The following is a 24,218-nucleotide window of genomic DNA, read 5'->3' as shown; positions in this document are numbered from 1 at the left end:
ATGACTGAATCAGTTGAAGATGCTTCAATACATAGGAGCCTGCATTTACAAAAAGACTCCACAAGCCTTGTGGCCGCTGGATCAGTTAACGATGCTTCAATACATCGGAGTAAGGATTTACAAAAAGGTCAGGATTTACAAGAAGACTCCGCGAGTCTTGTGGCCGCTGGATCAGTTACGAATGCTTCGATACATCGGAGTCAGGATTTACAAGAAGACTCCGCGAGTCTTGTGGCCGCTGGATCAGTTACGAATGCTTCGATACATCGGAGCCAGGATTTACAAGAAGACTCCGCGAGTCTTGTGGCCGCTGGATCAGTTACGAATGCTTCGATACATCGGAGCCAGGATTTACAAGAAGACTCCGCGAGTCTTGTGGACGCTGGATCAGTTACGAATGCTTCGATAAGACTCCGCGAGTCTTGTGGCCGCTGGATCAGTTACGAATGCTTCGATACATCGGAGCCAGGATTTACAAGAAGACTCCGCGAGTCTTGTGGACGCTGGATCAGTTACGAATGCTTCGATACATCGGAGCCAGGATTTACAAGAAGACTCCGCGAGTCTTGTGGACGCTGGATCAGTTACGAATGCTTCGATAAGACTCCGCGAGTCTTGTGGCCGCTGGATCAGTTACGAATGCTTCGATACATCGGAGCCAGGATTTACAAGAAGACTCCGCGAGTCTTGTGGACGCTGGATCAGTTACGAATGCTTCGATACATCGGAGCCAGGATTTACAAGAAGACTCCGCGAGTCTTGTGGACGCTGGATCAGTTACGAATGCTTCGATAAGACTCCGCGAGTCTTGTGGCCGCTGGATCAGTTACGAATGCTTCGATACATCGGAGCCAGGATTTACAAGAAGACTCCGCGAGTCTTGTGGCCGCTGGATCATTTACGAATGCTTCGATACATCGGAGCCAGGATTTACAAGAAGACTCCGCGAGTCTTGTGGCCGCTGGATCAGTTACGAATGCTTCGATACATCGGAGCCAGGATTTACAAGAAGACTCCGCGAGTCTTGTGGACGCTGGATCAGTTACGAATGCTTCGATACATCGGAGCCAGGATTTACAAGAAGACTCCGCGAGTCTTGTGGACGCTGGATCAGTTACGAATGCTTCGATACATCGGAGCCAGGATTTACAAGAAGACTCCGCGAGTCTTGTGGACGCTGGATCAGTTACGAATGCTTCGATACATCGGAGCCAGGATTTACAAGAAGACTCCGCGAGTCTTGTGGACGCTGGATCAGTTACGAATGCTTCGATAAGACTCCGCGAGTCTTGTGGCCGCTGGATCAGTTACGAATGCTTCGATACATCGGAGCCAGGATTTACAAGAAGACTCCGCGAGTCTTGTGGCCGCTGGATCAGTTACGAATGCTTCGATACATCGGAGCCAGGATTTACAAGAAGACTCCGCGAGTCTTGTGGCCGCTGGATCAGTTACGAATGCTTCGATACATCGGAGCCAGGATTTACAAGAAGACTCCGCGAGTCTTGTGGACGCTGGATCAGTTACGAATGCTTCGATACATCGGAGCCAGGATTTACAAGAAGACTCCGCGAGTCTTGTGGACGCTGGATCAGTTACGAATGCTTCGATACATCGGAGTCAGGATTTACAAGAAGACTCCACATTCTATACCAAATTGATGGCTTGGTAAGTTTGTGAATTTTGAGCATCAGTTTTTAGGTAATTAGGAGGACACTTCAAAGGTATCACTAACTGAAGGGTTTACTTATCCCTTTTACCCCCGGGCTATTTGGAAATTTCCAACCCTTAACCCCCAGGGGGTTATTTTTATCCCATCACATTTTGCAGTATACTTTTTTTAAATTGCTCTAACAGCCTTAATTTTTGTCATAGAGAGGTCAGGTTGGTCTCATTCTCTTGGAAAATGCCTGAATTTTCTCAAAAAATTATCAAAAATATGAAAACAAAATTTTTTATAGCATTATTTTGCAAGGACGTACAGGTACGTCCATGGGGGTAAAGGGATGGCTTTTGTGAAACGTACCAGTACGTCCTTTGGGGGTAAAAGGGTTAATTCTAATATACAGGCCTTCTCCACCACGAGGCTCAATACTACACAGTATTGTAGAAGTTTTATTCCAGCTTTGGCAATGTTGTGGAATGATCTTAATTGAATAGTTGAATCAATAGAAATTCAAAAGTTCAAACTTGCAGCAAATTTTTTTATATTGAACAGGCTGACATAAGTCTCATTTTATATTTTTCATATAAAAGATGTTTTAATGGTGTTACTGTTCTTAAAACATTTTATTTTAATTGTTTATTACTTTTCCTACAGCAGTAGTTTGTTTATTTCCTTTTTTCCTTTCCTCGGCTATTTTTCCCTGTTGGAGCCCTAGGGCTAATAGCATCTTGCTTTTCCAACTAGGGTTGTAGCTTAGCTAATAATAATAATAATAATAATAATAATAATAATAATAATAATAATAATAATAATAATAATAATAATAATGATAATGATAAACTCAAGATAGTATTAGGATTTATATATACAGTGCTGTATAATTATATAATAAAAATGATAAAAATTCCCCTGAAAGAATTTTCATACAGATCTTATCAATCAATTTCCCCTTCCATTATTATGATTTTTTAAGTTCGCCTCACTAATATATTCTACATACCCATTCGTGCCGAATCTTATTTGTTAACAAAACAGATCTGTAACAGATAATCGAGTATTGAAAACTTTCAGGTATCTGGTGATAATCTTTGCCTTTAACCATTTTACCCCCAAAGGACGTACTGGTACGTTTCACAAAACTCATCCCTTTACCCTCATGGACGTACCTGTACGTCCTTGCAAAAAAATGCTATAAAAATTTATTTTTCATATTTTTTGATAATTTTTTGAGAAAATTCAGGCATTTTCCAAGAGAATGAGACCAACCTGACCTCTCTATGACCAAAATTAAGGCTGTTAGAGCAATTTAAAAAAAATATACTGCAAAATGTGCTGGGAAAAAAATAACCCCCTGGGGGTTAAGGGTTGGAAATTTCCAAATACCCCGGGGGTAAAAGGGTTAATCTTACTGCAATCAACACCTCGGCAGTTATCCAGGGCAGAAAGGCTTTAGAAAATGAAAAAAAAACACCTTGTAATGATGAATCCATCAGAAATTCTGTGGTAAGTCAGATAACACAATATGTCCCGTAAGTGTTCTTGCTATTACTGCACCTTGCGTTGTAGGGGGGCATTCATAAAAGTTCTAAGCAGTGTCTACTTACCCCATAGCTGCATGTGCATTTTATATATATATATATATATATATATATATATATATATATATATATATATATATATATATATATATATATATATACATACATACATACATATATATATATATATATATATATATATATATATATATATATACAGTATATATATATATATATATATAGATAGATAGATAGATAGATAGATACATTAAGTATAAATAGATCAAAAAAATGTGTATGTATGTATGTATGTATGTTGTGAAAATCATAGCCATATCATGCTCTGCTGATTTTATCAAAAAATATTTTCCTTTAACCCTTTTACCCCCAAAGGACGTACTGGTACGTTTCACAAAACTCATCCCCTTACCCCCATGGACGTACCGGTACGTTCTTGCAAAAAAATGCTATTTAAATTTTTTTTTTTGCATATTTTTGATAATTTTTTTGAGAAACTTCAGGCATTTTCCAAGAGAATGAGACCAACCTGACCTCTCTATGTCGAAAATTAAGGCTGTTAGAGCAATTTAAAAAATATATACTGCAAAATGTGCTTGAAAAAAATTAACCCCTGGGGGTTAAGGGTTGGAAATTTCCAAATAGCCTGGGGGTAAAAGGGTTAATAACATAAAATATTCTAATGAGATAATTGATATTTTATTTACAATAAGTCTCATCATACATTTGGCTTATAAGATCTCGACTAGTATTTGGAGGTGAATATTATTGACACATGGCACAGTTAGAATTTAGAAGTCTTTGGTTTAAAACACTATTAAGTAATTTCTGGTAATATGTGGTGGTGGCTAAGATTAGCTACAACTGAAACAGATTTATATGTTTTGGTCTTGGTATATTGAGAGTAATATGCTTTGGAATCGATGTGTGGTAGACCTATCTCTCTCTCTCTCTTTTATTATTTTCTGGCTGTTGTCTGTGAGCACCAAAAGGCTGTAAAGTATTGGTGAATAGAAGGAATACTTGTCGCAAATACAATTTATCACAGCCACTAAGAAGCCAGGTTTACGTGTAAATTCTTCCCTTGCCTTTAGTGTCCATGCAAGAGTACTGCACTCACCACTCCGAAATGTTTTGATCACCTTGTAGTTACGATTGATCAGTTACTGAGCATTGCAAAGTCTGTGAAGCATATATTTTGATAATATGAAACTTCTAATAAGGAATTATGTAATACTTGCTAAGTATTTCTATATATCAGACGTCCTGGTTAGCCTACGCCTAAAACGAGTTAGAGTTATACCAAAGATAGATATTTTGGCAAGTGACTCTTGGGTCTGAAGACTAGATATATGATAGGTTATATGAATTTAATTACACTCGCATTAGGAAATTTAAGGACAGGTTTTTTTTAGCTGTAGTTTTGGGTGTAGTCCATAAATTGAGTGCTTACAAGTAAAAAAATTGGACAATTTTGAGATATTTACAAATTTTGGCATTTTCGTCCTTCAAGCTTTTTCGTATTTCTTAATAATAATTATTTTCCTTTATTCATTAATCATGAAACTAAATACTTTTTAAGAGTAAAAGGGTACAATAATTCTGAACATGCAAAGAAAAAAATGATATCCTTGATGGTTTTTGAGTAAATGCAATAGTTACATTTTCCTCTTGGAAAGTTGACGAGTAAATTAACGATAAGAGATTGTATGAAGTTGAAGTAATCATAGTCATTATCACTGTTATCTGAATCTTGTCTGATTCCTCATTGCCACTGTCATTGTCGTAATGGTCTACTTCCAGAGAATCCGGGTCAGGATGCCAGATAACTCGTAATCAATCAGTCCAGAGAATCTGTCAGTTGAAATCCTTCAAACCAATTTGGCACTTTCTTACCACTGAGCTCTTTCCATCCATGGTTTAAGTGTGATGACTTGACAGGCTTATATTCATTTTCAATTTTCCACAGCTTTGCAAATAACTTGACTTGCTCAATGTGTCAGATAGGAGCTGCTTTGGAAGGAGGCGTTGGTTTAGTCTCAAACATTTTACTTTTCCCAGAGGCTGCACATCATCTGAAGGAACATAGAGAGTAGAGGTCCCCTTTTTGTTTTGTTTCATTATTGGTGTCGGCTAACCCCCAAAATTGGGGGAAGTGCCTTGGTATATGGATGGATGGATTTGTGGGGGGGGGAGACTTTTTTTGACATTTACAGTAATTGCCTTTTCCATAAATTACACATACAAATTGTTCCAGTGAAGCTTTGGAACTTTGTAACTCTGCTAGTGTCGGAAGGGATTGAAGTTATATCAAAGCAATTGACAGTCGTCTAGTTTTCCCTTTGCTGAAGAAACAGGAATTTTAATCACATCCTTTGATGGCAATGGTATCCTGGCAAAGCAATGCAGAATGTGCCATTTATTTCACTAAGCTCCTTGACCCTGCTTCTGATGTTAACAAGCGCCAAATGTTGCTGTGAGCATGTCTCATTTCTAGAAATTTTTTTCTTTAAATCCACATTGCTGTAATAATGAATGAGAGTGATCATTACATCTGTATCATCACAGCGCATTTTCATTCAAAAAGGCGTCACTACTCCCATAAAGCTGAAAGATGTGAAACGCCATCCTTGTGTCAGCTTCACTGTGATCTCAGTCATATAAAAGACAGTCCTGTCGTGTCAAACTGTTATTACTGTCTACAGAAAATTCATAGCATTTTCTTTTATAAGCTACAATTACTTTCTTGGTCCTAATTATGTCGGCATAATCATCTGACTGCCGCTCATTGAACAAGAAAGGAAGGAAAGTATCTTTGAACTGTGATGAGGATAGGCCCTTTGTAAAAGATTTAGACATTTTTGGCCTGTATCAGTGATGCTGATAACTGTGTCAGTGTCTCCCCAAATTTGATGCGCTGGATTTTTTATTTTGCTTTGAGTATAGTCATCACACACAAAGTGCACTTCGTTGCTTGTAGCTTTACAAGTCATAACTATGAGAGCTTTGGCAATTCCACTTTAAGTAGAAGGAAAGCTTTGAATCATTCTGATCAAGAATATTCAAATCACTTGCCATATTCATCGGTTCAATATCTGTTGTTGCCAATGACTCAAGATGTTTAATCATTGTTCTATCTACATTGCAGTGACTAAGGGGAACTACTGACTGGATGAGAGAACTTTTCTTAAGTTAAGGTTTTTTTGGCAGGATAAGTAAAGAAGACTGCGAAACATGTCTTGTGAACATTTCAGCTCTACTACTTTCTTATCATTTGTTGACAAGACTTTGCTGCATTGCTAGCGAAGTTTCTAAATTTCCCTCTCTTGATGGGCTTCTCAAATCGTGCTGGATCTTCTATCACTTCATCAAGGAACTCCTTTTGTCATTCAAAATCTTTCTAATTGTGAGGCTGGTTTTCCAGAAGATAAGTTGATCAGATAGCGATTGCTTTACTCAACCTGTTGAAATGGATTCATGGTCGAACCTCCCATGTATACATCGTCTTCAGCAGGTGACAATGCATCGTACCTTTCACAGCGTTCATTCGTGTTATTTTTTTGCCCACTTCACCAGTTCTTCCAGTGGATGCATTTCACCCTCATTCAACACCTCAGTTGTTATAGTGGCATCAGCTGGTTACTGTAATCTGAGATTTTTTATGTTGTTTCTTAGAATCAGGACAGCAGCTATGATGTTCATTTTTGAGAAGTCTTTGTTAGCAGAAATAACTATCCTTTTTTGGCTTTGTCTGCATTATTATACACTAAGTGCCTTTTCAGTTTTTCACACAGAAATTGTGCCTTTGAACATGGATATTTGATTCCTTCTTTGGCGCAATATAAGATACTTTTTTATTAGGTTTGTAAGTGTCTTGACTCTTGCCTTTCTTTAAAACTTCTATCCTCATGAACTGCACAAGCCTAGTGAATGCATTGCCTCTTTTCACGTGATAATGACCCTGCTTGAGTTTCATGGGCATAGTTTGGATCCCTGGCAATTAAGTCTACTGATACTTAATCCCTCTTGAAGTCCGAGTCATTGAATATCTCTACATATCGCTTCACCATTCTTTGAAATGATTTAGTAACAACTGTTATCCAGTGTTCGAATTGAGCACTAAGTTTCCGTCCTACTTTGATTCTTCCCATCTTGTTGCAGAAGATACATCTCTCCAAGATAGTCAGTGGTTGATTTGGTCCTAACAGAAACTGCAACGTATGAACAGAGGGGACACAATTGTTTAACTGCTCACTATGTCTTAATCTTAAATAATAGACATTAGAAGGAAAGAGTGAAATAACAATTGCAACTAAAATCAATACCGGTGATCTTCTAAGAACAGCTTGTAGGGCAACTGCTGTACTATAATTATCAATCTTAGCTCCTGATGTGATTGCTAGAAAGTTGCTGTAACAGGCTGAGTGATAGCCGTTTCCATGATGATCGTCACTAGGTTAATATCACTGAGAACGACGTACTTTGATGAACTTCATTGTTTTCAAAAGCATTTTTAACATGGGACCACTTTTCTTTGGTAAAATGATGTATATTACCATCTCTCTCTCTCTCTCTCTCTCTCTTTCCAAGAGCAAGTTGAAGAATACATCGATCATATCCCTAAAATCGATATGCCGTACATTCGCAAAATTGAATGCGCAAGTCCATCATTCAAGTGCATCAAATAAATGGATGATTTAATAAATAAATGTTGACTTGTTATGGTAAATAACTAAAGGAAATATTTATTCGGTTCTCATTTCAAGTCTATCATTCCTGAACCACCAAGAGAACTAACTTAATTTACCTTTGATGCTTTAGGGTGGAAAAATTTTGTATTTTTATTAACCTTAATGATTTCACAAAGTATGTGTAATTGATAAAAATATCAGCTGTGGTAACAATACTTATAAGCTGTAGCAAGTATCTGCACTATAAAAAATATTTGATAGATAATTCTGTCTTTCTATGGCCACTGACAATACACACTCAGGCACACTATTCTATTTAATTCCTCTTTCCCTTGTTTTGTTAAAGTTTTTATAGTTTATGTAGGAAATATTTTATTTTTCCTCTTTTCCTTTCCTTACTGGGCTATTTTCCCTGTTGTGACCCCTGGGCCTATAGCATCCTGCTTTTCCAACTAGGGTTTTAGCTTAGCAAAAAAAATGGGAGAACCCAAAAATCCAAAAATTGCGAATAGTTAAAAAATGTCCAAGGTTTGGCTTGTAAGCACTCAAATTTTGGAGTCTATGCCCAAAAATACATATAAAAAGATTATCCTTAAATTTCCTAATGAGAGTGTAATTAAATTCGTATAATTCCTGGAATAATTTGAGGAGATGCAGTATTAAGCATAATGGTGTTATATGTTTTACTAATAGCATTGACTCTTAGGTCTTAGGCTGCAGATACAAGACAGATCAATTCAAGGAGATGCTGTATTAAACATAATTTTGTTTTATGTTCTACTAATAACATGTTTCTCAGGTCTTTAGACTAGATAGATTGAATCTCAGGTCTTTAGACTGTAGACACAAGACAGGTCAATTCAGGTAGATGCAATTTTAATAATGGTGTTATATGTTTTACTAATAGCATTGACTCTTAGGTCTTAAGACTGCAGATACACTGACTTGCATTTTAAGACTGTAGATACAACACAGATCAATTCTAGGAGATGCAGTATTAGGCATAATTGTGTTTGATGTTTTTTTTGTAGCATTGACTCTTAGTCTTAAGACTGTAGATCGATTGACTCTAAGGCCGTAATGCTGTAGATATATAGACTCTGAAGGTCCAGCACTTTGCTGCAGTAGAGGGGCTTGAGTGTCCCAATGATGGGCAGGCTCATCCATACCGCTAAGGCCAGTTCTGAGAGACCAGACCAAGACTGGACCCCTATAGGCCTTCTCCTTTATTTTAAGATAGGCAAAGGCTAGGAGAAGGAAAACTCCAAAATCAAACCAAACAAGACCCCAACGGCGGAGCTTCCCAGCACCGGCGGAAGAGGGCAATGCCTGTCGGGCAGGCAACAAGGCGGGCCTTGACATAACAAGAACCCGGCAGCCCGATGCAACCAACATCGGAGAAGCCGCCTGTCTCATATGTCTTGAGCCGCGGTGAAAATGATGTGGGCCAAGTGTGTGTGCGTGGCCATTGCAAAGCCACGACCACCCAAAACAATATACCTAGCTACTGGCATTCTGTCGTTTCCTCCACCCTTCTTCATCTCTTTCTCACCATCATCATCACCACCACCAGCAAGTCCTGAGGCGACAGCACTGTGGGTGAAGGGGGCAGGCCTGGATAGCTGGAAGCCCTTAGCCCACGACTGCACTCAGGCGGCGAGTCTAAGATTCAGTCGCTCTCTGGTGACGGTGCCGTGACACCAGAGTTCGGCAGCTGGACCCGTGACTGGGCTGGCCTATTGAGGACACCGCAGCCCACCCCACATGGGGAGGCCCCTAGAAAAGGTGGGGTAAACATCGGACACGGCAAACCCGTCTGGTCAGCTCACCACGGCTGGCGGACATCCCACTAATGCGGTCGAAATAACAAGAAAAAAATATTAACCTTAGGTGCGTGGAACATCCGCACCCTTCAAGACGTGACGAACACCAACCGCCCGGAACGACGTACAGCCCTCGTCTGCAAGGAGCTAGCCCGCTTCAATGTTGATGTGGCGGCTCTTAGCGAGACCAGACTACCTGAAGAGGGCAACATCAGGGAAGCTGGAACAGGCTACACCATCTTCTGGAAAGGCAAGGCCCTAGAGGAGCCTCGCATCCACGGTGTCGGCTTCGCCATCCGTTCCCAGTTAGTGCAGCAGCACAACCTCGCTCCCAAGGCCATCAGTGAGCGCCTGATGACTGTCCGCATCCCCATCACGCGGGACAGACATCTCACCCTGATCTCTGTCTACGCCCCGACTATGACCTCAACCGATGATAACAAAGCTGCCTTCTACACCCAGCTCGACCGCACCATCCAGGCAGTGCCCGCCAATGACAAGCTCGTTGTGCTTGGCGACTTTAATGCCCGAGTAGGCAAAGACCATCGCCTGTGGGAGGGAATCATCGGCCGCCATGGCATTGGAAATTGCAACGCCAATGGCCAACTCCTACTGGGTCTGTGTGCAGAACACCAACTTGTGGTAACCAACACCATCTTCCAGTTACCAAAGCGACAAAAGACCACATGGAGACACCCACGGTCTAAACACTGGCACACCCTGGACTACGTCCTGACCAGAGCCAGAGACCGAGGAGACGTCCGCATCACCCGATCCATGCCCGGAGCGGACGACTGCTGGACGGACCACAGACTCCTCATCTCCCGACTCTCCGTGACGACCCTACGACCACCCAGAAGGGCACCTGACAGTGTACCACACCAACGCTTTGATTGTAGTAAGCTCCGCAACCCACAGGTGGCACAGAACTACAAGGAGGCCTGCGAACAATACCTCGCAGACCCTGTGGGTCAGGCCACTGTCGAGCACCACTGGACCACCCTCAGAAACGCCATGGCCCGTGCTGCGGAGGAAACACTAGGCTTCACCACCAAGAAACGGCAGGATTGGTTTGATGAGAATGATGCTACCATCTCTCTTCTCATTGAAACCAAACGACATGCACGCCTGACTTTGGAAAACCAACCAACAGCAGCTAACAAATGTGCTCACAAGGTGGCTGAAGCTGGTTGCCAAAGAGGTATCCGTGAAGCCCAGAACACCTGGTGGCAAAGAAAAGCTGCAGAAATACAGAGTTTCGCTGACCAACGTGACCTGCGCAGCTTCTATGCAGCAACAAAAGAAATATTCGGTCCCACACGGTCATCAGTGGGCAGCCTGAAGGACGCGGATGGGGCCACGACCATCACCGACAGCGAGGGCATCCTGGCCAGGTGGAGGTCTCACTTTGAGAACCTCCTCAATGACCAAGCAGACACCCCAGACGATCTCCTGCGAATGACCCCGCAGCATCCCGTCCGTCACTGGATGGCACTACCACCCTCCATCCATGACTTCAACAAGGCCCTGCAGCGCATGAAGCCCGGCAAAGCCCCAGGGCCAGACAACATCCCGTTGGAGCTCCTCACTCACGGTGGCCCCGGCTTGAGGAACCGTTTGATGCTCCTTATACTGAAAATATGGGAGACCAAGACCCCCCCCAGTGACTTCCGCGATGCAAACATCACTACCATCTTCAAGAAGGGAGACAGGGAGAACTGTAACAACTACCGGGGAATATCACTACTAAGCATCGCGAGTAAGATTTTCGCTCGGATTCTCCTTGACCGCCTCCTTATTCTCGCAGAAGACGTCCTGCCAGAGTCCCAGTGCGGCTTTCGACCTTCCCGCGGGACCATAGACATGATCTTCTGTGCGCGACAACTACAAGAGAAGAGCCTCGAACAACAACAGCCCATAATGTTCATCTTCTGGGATTTGAAAAAGGCCTTCGACAAAGTACCTCGACCTGCCATGTGGGCTGTCCTCAAAAGATATGGCTGCCCACCCGATTTTGTCAAGCTGGTGCGTGCCCTCCATGACGGAACTCTCTTTCAGACCCATTCCCCATCAACGGTGGCCTGAAGCAGGGCTGTGTTCTGGCCCCGACGTGTTTCTCGCTATACACCGCAGCAATGCTCAACGAGATTCCCCCAGACACACCCTCAGTCGACCTACGTTTCCGCATGGATGGAGGCGCTTTCAACCTCGCTAGACTCCGCGCCAGAACCAAGACCACCTTGTGTGCAGTGCGAGAACTGCAGTATGCTGACGACAATGCCACCCCAGGTCAGACAGCAGAGGACCTGCAGTCGTTAGCTGATGCATACAACTCTGCCTACGAACGTTTTGGGATGCAAGTCAACTCAGACAAAACCAAGACCCTCGTCCAACATCCACCAGGACTGATGCTCCCCAACTTCAATACCACAGTGAATGACCAACCGTTAGAACAGGTGGAACAGTTCTCCTACCTAGGGAGCATCCTAACATCAGCTCCCACAAGCAAAAAGGACGTGGAGAACAGGATCAGGGCAGCCCACTCCGCCTTTGGCCGACTCAACCGCCGCGTATTTAACAACCACGCACTGACAATGACCACCAAAATAATGGTGTTCAGGGCAGTAGTCCTCTCCACGCTCCTGTATGCATGTGAAACATGGACGCTATATAGTAACGATCTTAAAAACCTAGAACGCTTCCAACAAATGAAACTGAGGCAGATCTTGAAAATCCCCTGGGAGAACCACACCACCAACATTGAAGTCTTAGAACGTGCCTCGCTGTCCAGCGTGGAGGCCACCATCATCCACCACCGCCTCCGCTGGATAGGACACGTGCATAGGATGGATCCATCTAGGCTCCCAAAGAAAATATTCTACGGAGAACTGACCCAGGGCACCAGACCACGAGGAGCCCCGAAAATGCGCTATAAAGATCAACTAAAGCGCACCCTGGCTCTAACTGACATCGATCCTTCCTCATGGGAAGAAACAGCCAGGGACAGGAAAACCTGGAGGAGTTCAGTACACCATGGCACCGTGGACTTCGAGGAGAGGAGGAGACAAAATGAGGAGGCTAGGAGGAGAAGAAGGAGAGAGCGATTAGAACAGCCCCGCCCACCACCTACCCTCCCTTGTGAACACTGTCCGCGACTCTTCCACCACAGACTAGGACTTAACAGCCACATCAGGCATAAGCACCCACCCCACAGATAGGAGGCTGATGGCTAACGACAGAACCCAATACTCGGACACGAGTGGGCGCCGACGACGATAGACTCTTAGGTCTTCAGACTGTAGATATACTGACTTAGGGCTTAAGACTGTAGATGTAAGACAGGCCAATTCAAGGAGATGACGTATCAAGCATAATGGTGTTCCTATGTTTTCCTAACAACACTGACTTTATATCCTTTCACTGAAAATTCATGGTACGGGTTGTCGATATTATTTGCCTCCAAATATTATTATTTTCCGGCGCAAATACAAACCATTCACTATTTATAGGGGTACATACATACATATACCAAGGCATTTCCCCCAATTTTGGGGGGTAGCCGACATCAAACAAATGAAATAAAAAAGGGGACCTCTCATCTCTACGTTCCTCCCAGCCTGACAGGGGACTCAACCGAGTTCGGCTGGTACTGCTAGGGTGCCACAGCCCACCCCACCCTCCCCCGTTATCCACCACAGATGAAGCTTCATAACGCTGATTCCCCTACTGCTGCTACCTCCGCGGTCATCCAAGGCACCGGAGGAAGCAGCAGGGGTATTACTATAAATAGCTCCAGGTTTGTGTGCTAGGAAAAATACAATTTTCAATATTAAACTTACCCGATAATCATGTAGCTGTCAACTCCGTTGCCCGACAGAATTCTACGGAAGGGATACGCCAGCGATCGCTATACAAGAGGGGGGTGTACTCACAAGCGCCACCTGTGGCCAGGTACTGCAGTACTTCTTGTTGACACCACTTCAATTTTTCCTCTGTCGTGCTTCCGGCAAGACGTTCATGGATACGCTTATAATTTTGGAGTCTTGTTCACGGTTTTTGGTGAAGTATTGCTCTAAGATTTCAGCTTTCGCTATTCAGGAAGTTCTATTATTAGCTTAGCTAGCTTTTGGAATTAATTTGATTAATTATGGTGACGAAGAGAGTATGAACTCTCTTTCACCTTTAAATGGCCGACCCTTCCCTTAGACGGAAGTGTTGGTGTCTAAGAGAGTATAGACTCTCTTTCTTTATTTTGCTTAACAAAGTTATAGATTTATTTTATATCTCTCCGCCTTTTATAGGCCTCTTCGATTAACTTCCTTTTATTATAAAATTATTAAAATTAATTTTTATATTTGTTTATATTCGACCTTTCCTAATAGTAGGCGGTCTTTTCTTGGTACCGAAGTTAATTAACATTGAGCCCGTCATTTCGGTTTTACCTGTTAACATATTATGCTATTTTAATGTATTTGAAAGAATTTCTTTGATAGTCTCGTACTGTTTTCAAAGTTGAACTAACGTTTTGTTTTGTCTCTGCAGTTGTTGACGTTCAGAACGTTCAACTTGCGCTCTATCGTTACGATAGAGAGAATTTTCACGGTGTCACGTTGCAGTAAGAGTAACCGTGTCTAGCGTTTTGTTCATTCTTTCTTAACTTAATGGTTTTAATTCTAATAAAGGAACTTTTCATTTTGGGAAATATTTCAGTTTTTTCCTTTAACAATAATATGTTTTAACGATATATATGATTGGGCTCTTCTCTCAGGTTCTAAGTCAAGAGAGAGAGAGAGAGAGAGAGATAGAGACGGAGGGAGAAAGAGGAGGATAAACGTTTCGTTCAAGCGAGTAACGTTGTTATCGTTTTTGCTCTTCTCCCTAGTCTCTTTAGGGGAAGAAGGTAAACGTTTCTAGAGTTTTTTCTTGTTCTCAAGCTTTATGCGGTGAGAGATTTTAAACGTAGTTTATTTGATCTAGTGTTTAGTCTCTTTCCAGCCACTGAATTATTTATCTTTCATTAGATTTTTCTGTTACATTGTAATTCTGTTTTCGCAATTACTAACTTTTGAGAAAGGATAGAATTGCGTGTTTCAGGTACAAACCACTTAAAGTTTCGAGTTCAGTGAAATAAGTGCAAACAGAAAATCAAAAGTGATAAGTGATTAGCGCAAAGTGTGTCAGTGTTGTGCGTGAGGGTACTTCTGTGCGTGCCAGTCGTCCTCCCAGTCCGGGACCTCTTGCAAGCTCCCAAGCCCAGGGGAGAAGCAATGTCGAAGGGCAAAAGGGTTCGGCAGGCCTTGATCGGCGCACAGAAGTATCCTCGGTGGTTGCGGGCGTGTCTTACAGAGACCGTCACTCCCACCCGCAGACGATTGAGCCCTTATTTTGCTCGTCTGCAGAAGAAATTTCGGGGAGGAAACGCTGGTCTCAGGTCTCAAGACCTCTTAAACGTAAAGTCCAGACCTATGCCAGACGTACGAAGTTAGAGTTCAACAACCCGGATGCAGTCATTGGGTTAGCTCTGACTCTCCTCAGTCATCAGGTGACTGCACACCTCCTAAGAGAGGTAAGGCGATGCCTCAACAGACCTCATCTTCTATTAAGGCTTTGCCTCAACAGACCTTATCGTCTGTTGATCCCAAGACGACTTTGCTACAGTCCATGCAGTCGCAGCTTGCGGTCTTAATGCGTGAGTTTCAGGCTGAGAAGGTTACACCTCCTCCTGCGAACGCTCCGCCTCTCCGCAGTCCAGTCTGCCAGGCGTACGAAGTTGAGGTTCCTCAGGCTACCTTACCGCGTTCTGAGTTGCCAGTTACCAGCGGTGTGCAGCAACCTCTGCCTCCTCCTGCGAGAGCTCCGCCTCACCGCAGTCCAGTCTGCCAGGCGTACGAAGTTGAGGTTCCTCAGGCTACCTTACCGCGTTCTGAGTTGCCAGTTACCAGCGTTGTGCAGCAACCTTAACCTTCCTTAAGGCAACCTCAGCAATGAGAGCAGGAGTCTTATGCCTTACTTCCTCCGCTTCCGCTTGCGGTTCCACCAGCGAGGCAACAATCTCTTGAGGTACGACAACCTCTTCCATCAATGAGGCAGCCACCTCAGCACTCGCTGCAGTTACCTCAACTCTCGCAGCTCACACCTCAGGAACCTTAACTCGTTCCTCAGGAACCTGCTACTGCGCATCCGCAACCCTTACAGCAAGCGCAACTCTTGAGGCAGCAACCTCATGCTATGAGTCAGCCACCTCAACGCATGCATCTGCCACTTTTTCCTCAACTTGAGCTTCTTCCCATTCAACTTGGGAATAGCAAATGACAATAATAACACCTCATTACTTTCATAACTTGCATTTGTAATCATATACATGTATGCCTACACAAACATTATGATAATGGAGGTTATTTGTATTACTTATATAAAAATATATATGTATTCCTTGCAATATATTTTTAACAAATCGCAAAATATGGCAAAAATATCTTCTAAACAAAAATGAATCATGAGTTATGAATGTAAGGTAATATTATGTTGATATTAAACCCCATGCAAGCATGCATGTAGTAATGCAGTGTTGCCAACAGGGCGAGTTTCCCTTTCCTGAGGTGAAGTAGATTATAGTACATTTAGTGTAGCTTAATTCTACGATTATCATGCCGGCTATCAAATTCATCAACAAAACAGTCTAAATCAATTCCCTCGGCACGTGCACTTTCAATGGACGGTAAGGCGATATTACTCACTCTAGCACTGGTCATGGAATTTCTGAGAAATGTTACACGCCATGCAACACGCTCTGCTTACCTTACAGCATGCTCTACATACAGCATGCTCTGCATACAGCATGCTCTGCATACAACATGCTCTGCATACCTTACCGCATGCTTCTCAGTCACACATCTTTGGTTGTTGCCAACTCACTAGACTGTCAAGCAGTTTCATAACGTTGCCTTCTAGTCTGCTGCTTTTGCACCAGTGAAACCCTCACTGAGAGAACTTAGCTTTTCTCGGATATGGTCCCTGTAGATGAGAAAGTGCTTTTCTCCCTCCTTCTGATATTCCCTTGAGGACTCTGTCATTTGGAGAGGAGCCTTTAGCTGCGTAGCCTCCTATGGACTTTTATTTAAGCATAACATGCTCCCAGGGAAGGTAATGGTTCCACTTCAGTCGCTAACCCCGTCTGTTACCACACCTGCTCCCATAGACCTTGAGCTGTGTTGCAAGACATGCAGTCCTAGCTTAGTCCTTGTTAGAGGATTTTTTTTGTTTACGGAGTCAGTGTGTCACTGGGAAGACGTTCAACAACTAGCAGAAGTGACTTGTTGTGACGCAGTGCGGCAACCTCAGCAACCCGATAAGGAGTTGTCTGTACGACCCAGACAGTCTAGACAGCTTCGGGTTGTCACTGTACTTCCTCGCTTCCCCATGGTTGACAGTTCACAGACTGTGCAGCAGTACCATGATCTTGTGTCCGGCTCCGTCAGACGACTGGCTTTTAAGAGCTCCCACAAGTCGTCGCTGTCTGGAGATTCTCAGATGGACTATGGATCTGACCAAGGAACTGGGCCTCCTGGTCAATTTTGAGGAGTCTCAGCTCGTCCCATCCCAGACCATTGTCTCCCTGGGTATGGATCTTCAGAGTCGAGCTTTTCGGGCTTTTCCGTCGGCCCCAAGGATCTTCCAAGCCCTAGAATGCATCCAGAGCATGCTGAGAAGGAACCGATGCTCAGTCAGGTAGTGGATGAGTCTAACAGGGACACTTTCATCGCTGGCCCTGTTCATCGTGTTAGGGAGACTCCACCTCCCCCCCTTCAGTATCATCTAGCTGCTCACTGGATAAAGGACATGACGCTAGAGACGGTCTCAGTTCCTGTTTCCGAAGAGAGGAGGTCTTCTCTCGCGTGGTGTAAGAACAGCTTTCTTCTCAAGGAAGTCTATCTTTGGCTGTTCAGAAACCCGACCGCCTTCTCCTCTCGGACGCATCAGACACGGGCTGGGGTGCGACTTTGGACGGACAGGAATGCTCGGGAACTTGGAATCAGGAACAAAGGACACTTCACATCAATTGCAAGGAGTTGTTGGCGGTTCTTCTGGCCTTGATAAACTTCAAGTCCCTCCAGCTTAACAAAGTGGTGGAGGTGGACTCTGACAACACCACAGCCCTGGCTTACATCTTCAAGCAGGGAGGGACTCTTTCGTGAAGTTGTTCTAGATCGCAAGGGACCTCCTCATCTGGTCTAAAGATCGAAAGCTCACGCTGGTAACGAGGTTCATTCAGGGCGGTATGAATGTCATGGCAGATCACCTCAGCTGGAAGGGTCAGGTCATCCCCACAGAGTGGACCCTTCACAAGAATGTTTGCAGCAGACTTTGGGCCCTGTGGGGTCAGCCAACCATAGATCTGTTCGCTACCTCGATAACCTAGAGACTCCTGTTGTATTGTTCTCCGATTCCAGACCCAGCAGCAGTTCACGTGGATGCTTTTCTGCTGGATTGATTCCATCTCGACCTGTATGCATTCCCGCCGTTCAAGATTGTCAACAGGGTACTTCAGAAGTTCTCCTCTCGCAAAGGGACACGGCTGACGTTGGTTGGCTCCGCTCTGGCCCGCGAGAGAATGGTTCTTAGAGGTACTGCAATGGCTGGTCGACATTCCCAGGACTCTTCCTCTAGGAGTGAACCTTCTACGTCTACCTCATGTAAAGAAGGTACACCCAAACCTCCACGCTCTTCGTCTGACTGCCTTCAGACTTTCGAAAGACTCTCAAGAGCTAGGGGCTTTTCGAAGGAGGCAGCCAGAGCGATTGCCAAAGCAAGGAGAACATCCACTCTCAGAATCTATCAGTCTCAAGGGGAAGTCTTCCGTAGCTGGTACAAGACCAATGCAGTTTCCTCAACCAGTACCACTGTAACCCAGATTGCTGACTTCCTGTTATATCTAAGGAAAGTAAGATCCCTTTCAGCTCCTACGATCAAGGGTTACAGAAGTATGTTGGCAGCGGTTTTCCGCCACAGAGGCTTGGATCTTTCCACCAACAAAGATCTACAGGACCTCCCTAGGTCTTTTGAGACCTCAAAGGAACGTCGGTTGTCCACTCCAGGCTGGAATCTAGACGTGGTCCTAAGGTTCCTTATGTCATCAAGATTTGAACCTCTCCAATCAGCCTCTTTTTAGGACCTCACATTAAAAACTCTTTTCCTCGTGTGCTTAACAACAGCTAAAAGAGTAAGTGAGATCCACACCTTCAGCAGGATCATTGTTTTCACATCTGAAACGGCTACATGTTCCTTGCAGCTCGGTTTTTGCTAAACGAGCTTCCTTCACGTCCTTGGCCTAAGTCGTTCGAGATCCCAAGCCTGTCCAACTTGGTGGGGAATGAACTGGAGAGAGTACTTTGCCCAGTTAGAGCTCTTAGGTACTATCTAAAAAGGTCTTAACCTTTACGAGGACAATCAGAAGCCTTATGGTGTGCTATCAAGAAACCTTCTTTTCCAAGTTCTAAGAACTCAGTTTCTTACTATTCAGGCTTCTGATTAGAGAAGCACATTCTCATCTGAAGGAAGAAGACCTTGCTTTGCTGAAGGTAAGGACACATGAAGTGAGAGCTGTGGCTACTTCAGTGGCCTTCAAACAGAGCCATTCTCTGCAGAGTGTTATGGATGCAACCTATTGGAGAAGCAAGTCAGTGTTCGCATCATTCTATCTCAAAGATGTCCAGTCTCTTTACGAGTACTGCTACACCCTGGGACCATTCGTAGCAACGAATGCAGTAGTAGGCGAGGGCTCAGCCACTACATTCCCATAATCCCATAACCTTTTAACCTTTCTCTTGAATACTTTTTATGGGTTGTACGGTCGGCTAAGAAGCCTTCCACATCCTTGTTGATTTGGCGGGTGGTCAATTCTTTCTTGAGAAGCGCCGAGGTTAAAGGTTGTGATGAGGTCCTTTAGTATGGGTTGCAGCCCTTGATACTTCAGCACCTTAGAGTTGTTCAGCCTCCTAAGAGGAACGCTGCGCTCAGTAAGGAAGACGAACTTATTTAAGGCAGAGTAATGGCTCAAGTCGACTTCCTTACCAGGTACTTGTAATTTCATTGTTATTTTGAATAACTGATAATATGAAATACGGGATACTTAGCTTCTTGATATACATGTACACTGGTTTTCACCCACCTCCCTGGGTGTGAATCAGCTACATGATTATCGGGTAAGTTTAATATTGAAAAATGTTATTTTCATTAGTAAAATAAATTTTTGAATATACTTACCCGATAATCATGATTTAATTGACCCACCCTTCCTCCCCATAGAACCAGTGGACCGAGGAAAAATTGAAGTGGTGTCAACAAGAAGTACTGCAGTACCTGGCCACAGGTGGCGCTTGTGAGTACACCCCCCTCTTGTATAGCGATCGCTGGCGTATCCCTTCCGTAGAATTCTGTCGGGCAACGGAGTTGACAGCTACATGATTATCGGGTAAGTATATTCAAAAATTTATTTTACTAATGAAAATAACATATTATCTCAAAATTTGTTATTTTATGTCTGATCTATTTTATAAGGAGTAGGATTAGGTTCATCTACTAAGTATTAAAATAACCTATTCTTTCTCAGGTCTGTGGCAGTGACAAAGAGGTCAAATACTCCATATCCATCTCACCTTACCCAGAAGTTTCAATTTCTTCCTGGTCCTTGGAATTTGTCATATTGAATGAATGGTAAGGTGGTGTTTTCCACTCATTTTTGTACAATCATGAAATTTACAGATACATATGGTGTATATGCATGTTCATATGTAAATAGAGAAAGAAATATAGTTAAAATTAGCTTACTCATGTTATTTGGGAAATATGAAACAAAAATATGGATTTTAAAGAAAGTGACCGTCGTAAAGCTCATCAAATGCTGAAGGTAGTGTTGGCTAATTTGTGGCAGAGTACATTCAAAGCCTTAATGAAGTCACTTTATTTGTTTGCCCATTTTATTTTTCATTATTTTAAATGCAGTTTTCTCTTTAGATTTCCCGGATCAGTAATGAAGGCTAATGAGAGGCAAAAGATTTTCAAACTTTGATGATATCAGTTTATTTGTTTGGCCATTTTATTTTACATTATTTTTTTTAGTCAGTTTTCTCTAAATGTTTTGTGAGTTAGAACTGTCAACTCGAATCAAATTTAGGCAAGATTAAACCTAAAGACTAAGGTGTCATTATTTCCATGATTTTTAGTTCACATTACAGTTAGTTGACATTTGATATGAAATATTTTTGTACAGTAATTGTAACAAGATCATCCTAGAGTAAATTTTATGTTTAATACAGTACTATATTCTAGAAGGCTTTTGCATAGATTACCGAACTGCTAGTCTAGTTAGTTGTAAGAGAATTTAAAACTTTGCATTGAGACTTCGCAAATAACATACTATGCTGCTTTACTAGCATTTAATAAATGTTTAGCATATTTTACATAACTTTTACTCGGTTAGTTTTACTTGAATATTCTGTCAGATTAGATCTTCCTATATTTAGTTAAGATTTATATATATATATATCTTTTTATTTGCAGATTTCAAAACTGCAGTATGAAACTCCCAAATTCAGAAAAGAAAGACTATCAATCAATGATGTATAAAAGGTGTGAGCTGGCATTCACTAAACCAGTCGTAATTGGTTCAAGAGATTGCAAAACTGTTGGTATAAAGATCGTAAAAACCCTGGTCATAAATAAGGGATTTTGACGAAGGAAAAATCTATTTTCTGGGCGAGGAACCTGTGTCGCCCAGTGAAATGCTCCTCTAGCACCATTTCTAAGGCATAGTTATTGCTGAATATACCAGTGAAAAAGAGATGCATGGAATGCCAGGAATAAACCTAGCTCGCTCACTCTTTGAGTGTCGGTATAGAAAACTGGGGCGTGATTGAACCACGACCATAGGTCCCTCACCAATTAGACCTCTCCTTCATCAACATCCCCTGGAACAACGAGGTGCTGTCCTACACCCTTCAGCTGCCCCCTACTACGACTATCCCTCTCCACCCCTACATCTAAAGTATGTGGCTTTTTGGTCCAATAGCAGCATTTCTCTTATAACCAAGAGAACTCGGGTGACGAGTTTTTGATGCGTTAGGGTGTAATTCTGGGACTAAGATCAGAGAATTTCTTAAGTTCGTTGTATAGCCTAAATACTTCTTTGGACAGGTGTTGATGTTCAGAAATCTGCGCCAAGAAATTGTTAACATGAGAACGGTGAAAGATTTTCATTTCCTGTGGAAGATTCTTATAAACATCTCAATAATTGTTGTTGAAAAATTAGATTCAGATCGTAATAGGTCACGGCTAATCATTACTGGCAATTTAAAATGAAAAAGGTAGAGATTCGTCAGATAGTCACGGCACTGCTGAAAATGCAATTTATTTCAAACCAGAAGTTCTAGCATAATCATAGAATAGTACAGATGATGTCTGTGACATAGAGTGAGCTCTATAAAGTACCACGTGTGACAGGTGACAGACCATCCGTGAATCTTTGAAGAAGCTACACCAAGTGAAAACTTGTTTTCTAAGTGCTTTGATAGTGTGGATTTGACAATTAACTGAATGTATTGTGTGGTATTCTAAATACTTTAGAATATATCTGACAAACAAATCTTATAGGTCCTCCAGGACACATGGTTTCCATGTATGACAGGACCAGGAAAACAGTGTGCGAGTCGAAAGAGAAACTACGGAGTGGGCTCATGCAGGTTTCAAGAACTGTGAGAATTGCTGTTGATGTTTGACCTGATAATCTAACTAACACAAACGTGAAAAAGTTTTGAAGAGCATATTTAACAAATTAGTAAACTCATACCGAATACTTATGAATTTTAGCCTGCACTATAGATAGGAAGAAACTCATGGTGGAGTATTTGTTCTCAGAAAATCGAAAACATGAAGCAAGTGAAAATTCAAGAAACTAGTGCTTTGCTACACCACAATTAAGAATCTCAAATCATTAGAACATAAAAACTTCTGGTAGAAGGAATTTTGACCACAAACTGCCTGGCCATTCAATATCAGGCCGTATGAGTTTGACAAAAGGAACTTCTGTTGGGCCAATATGACCATTCTTCCAAAAATTCAATCCAATATTCAATGGTGAGTGTTGTATTCTTAAGAAAATTTGAATTGTATTGCAACCCCTTGGATTATATTCATGTAAGATAATGTGATTTGATTAATTGAATATGGAAATTCCTTCTTAGTGCTAAATGTATGATGAATTTCAGACCATTGTTTAATGTACCAAGCAAATTTTGTAGTATTTTTTATATAAAAGTTTTAATTCCATAGTTTTCTTAGAAGTATCAAATCAAACGGCATTAACCCTTTTACCCCCAGGCTATTTGGAACTTCCCAACCCTTTAACCCCCCGGGGGTTATTTTTTTTCAAGCACATTTTGCAGTATATTTTTTTTAAATTGCTCCAACAGCCTTAATTTTTGTCATAGAGAGGTCAGGTTGGTCTCATTCTCTTGGAAAATGCCTGAAGTTTCTCAAAAAGTTATCAAAAATATGCAAAAAAAGAATGTAAATAGCAGTGTTTTGCAAGGCCGTACCGGTACGTCCATGGGGGTAAAGGGATGAGTTTTGTGAAACGTACCAGTATGTTCTTTTGGGGGTAAAAGGGTTAAGCTAATAAAAGGTATATCCATGTTTGCTATATTCCCTGGATTTCTGGTTCTATTTCAAGTTATTTAACAACTTTTGTTAAAGAAATTTAATGTGGTATTCATGATGGAACACTGTTATAATTTTATCAAGAACAGTTGATTAAAACTAGATAACTGATACAAGGTTTAACACTATATTTGATATAAGTTTTAACGTTAAATTTGATATTAGTTTTAACACTATATTTAAAAACTAGATTTTCATTAAAAAAAAACTATTGCTAGTCGATTTGGTGTACAGTACACTCAATTTGAAACTGAACCGAGCCCTAACAAATGACTTTCCATGCTACTCTGCTAGCATTTACTCAACAGCTATTAGTCAAGCATTTTCTACATTGCTTTTACTTGATAGTTTTACTTGTTATTCCACATTTTCTTTTTACTGCTTAGAAGAGTTTCAAGTTTGATAACCCAGTATTTAAGATTGGCTTTCTATATATAACTTTTATTTGCAGGTTCGTTACCACGGAAGGAAACGTTTGAAATTCGGAAAAGAACAATCATGCTGTTTGGATACCATCCACCCCATGCGACACTGAAATATGGAATCTATTGGTAATATGAAAAGTTACCTGCTGGGGGTACATTATTATTATTATTATTATTATTAAATGCTAAGCTACAACCCTAGTTGGAAAAGCAGGATGCTATAAGCCCAGGGGCCCCAACAGGGAAAATAGCCCAGTGAGGAAAGGAAATAAGGAAAAATAAAATATTTTAGGAATAGTAACAATATTCAAATAAATATTTCCTATTTAAACAATAAAAACTTT

The 24,218-nt window shown here is 42.0% G+C and overlaps 1 protein-coding gene across 1 annotated transcript; it reads left to right on the top strand.

Moving 5' to 3' along the window:
• On the top strand, positions 1 to 24,027 carry LOC137635458 (streptococcal hemagglutinin-like). The gene is made up of 4 exons (XM_068367922.1): positions 1 to 127; positions 797 to 1,668; positions 20,346 to 20,449; positions 23,901 to 24,027. Exons 1-4 carry the CDS (start codon positions 1 to 3, stop codon positions 23,926 to 23,928), a joined length of 1,131 nt encoding a protein of 376 aa, XP_068224023.1. The 3' UTR covers positions 23,929 to 24,027.
• The last annotated feature ends 191 nt before the right edge of the window (positions 24,028 to 24,218 follow it).

This window comes from Palaemon carinicauda, unplaced genomic scaffold (assembly GCF_036898095.1).
Source record: "Palaemon carinicauda isolate YSFRI2023 unplaced genomic scaffold, ASM3689809v2 scaffold127, whole genome shotgun sequence".
Lineage (NCBI taxonomy): Eukaryota > Metazoa > Arthropoda > Malacostraca > Decapoda > Palaemonidae > Palaemon > Palaemon carinicauda.
The sequence above is the reverse complement of the archived record's forward strand: the minus strand, read 5'-3'. Positions and strand labels throughout refer to the sequence as shown.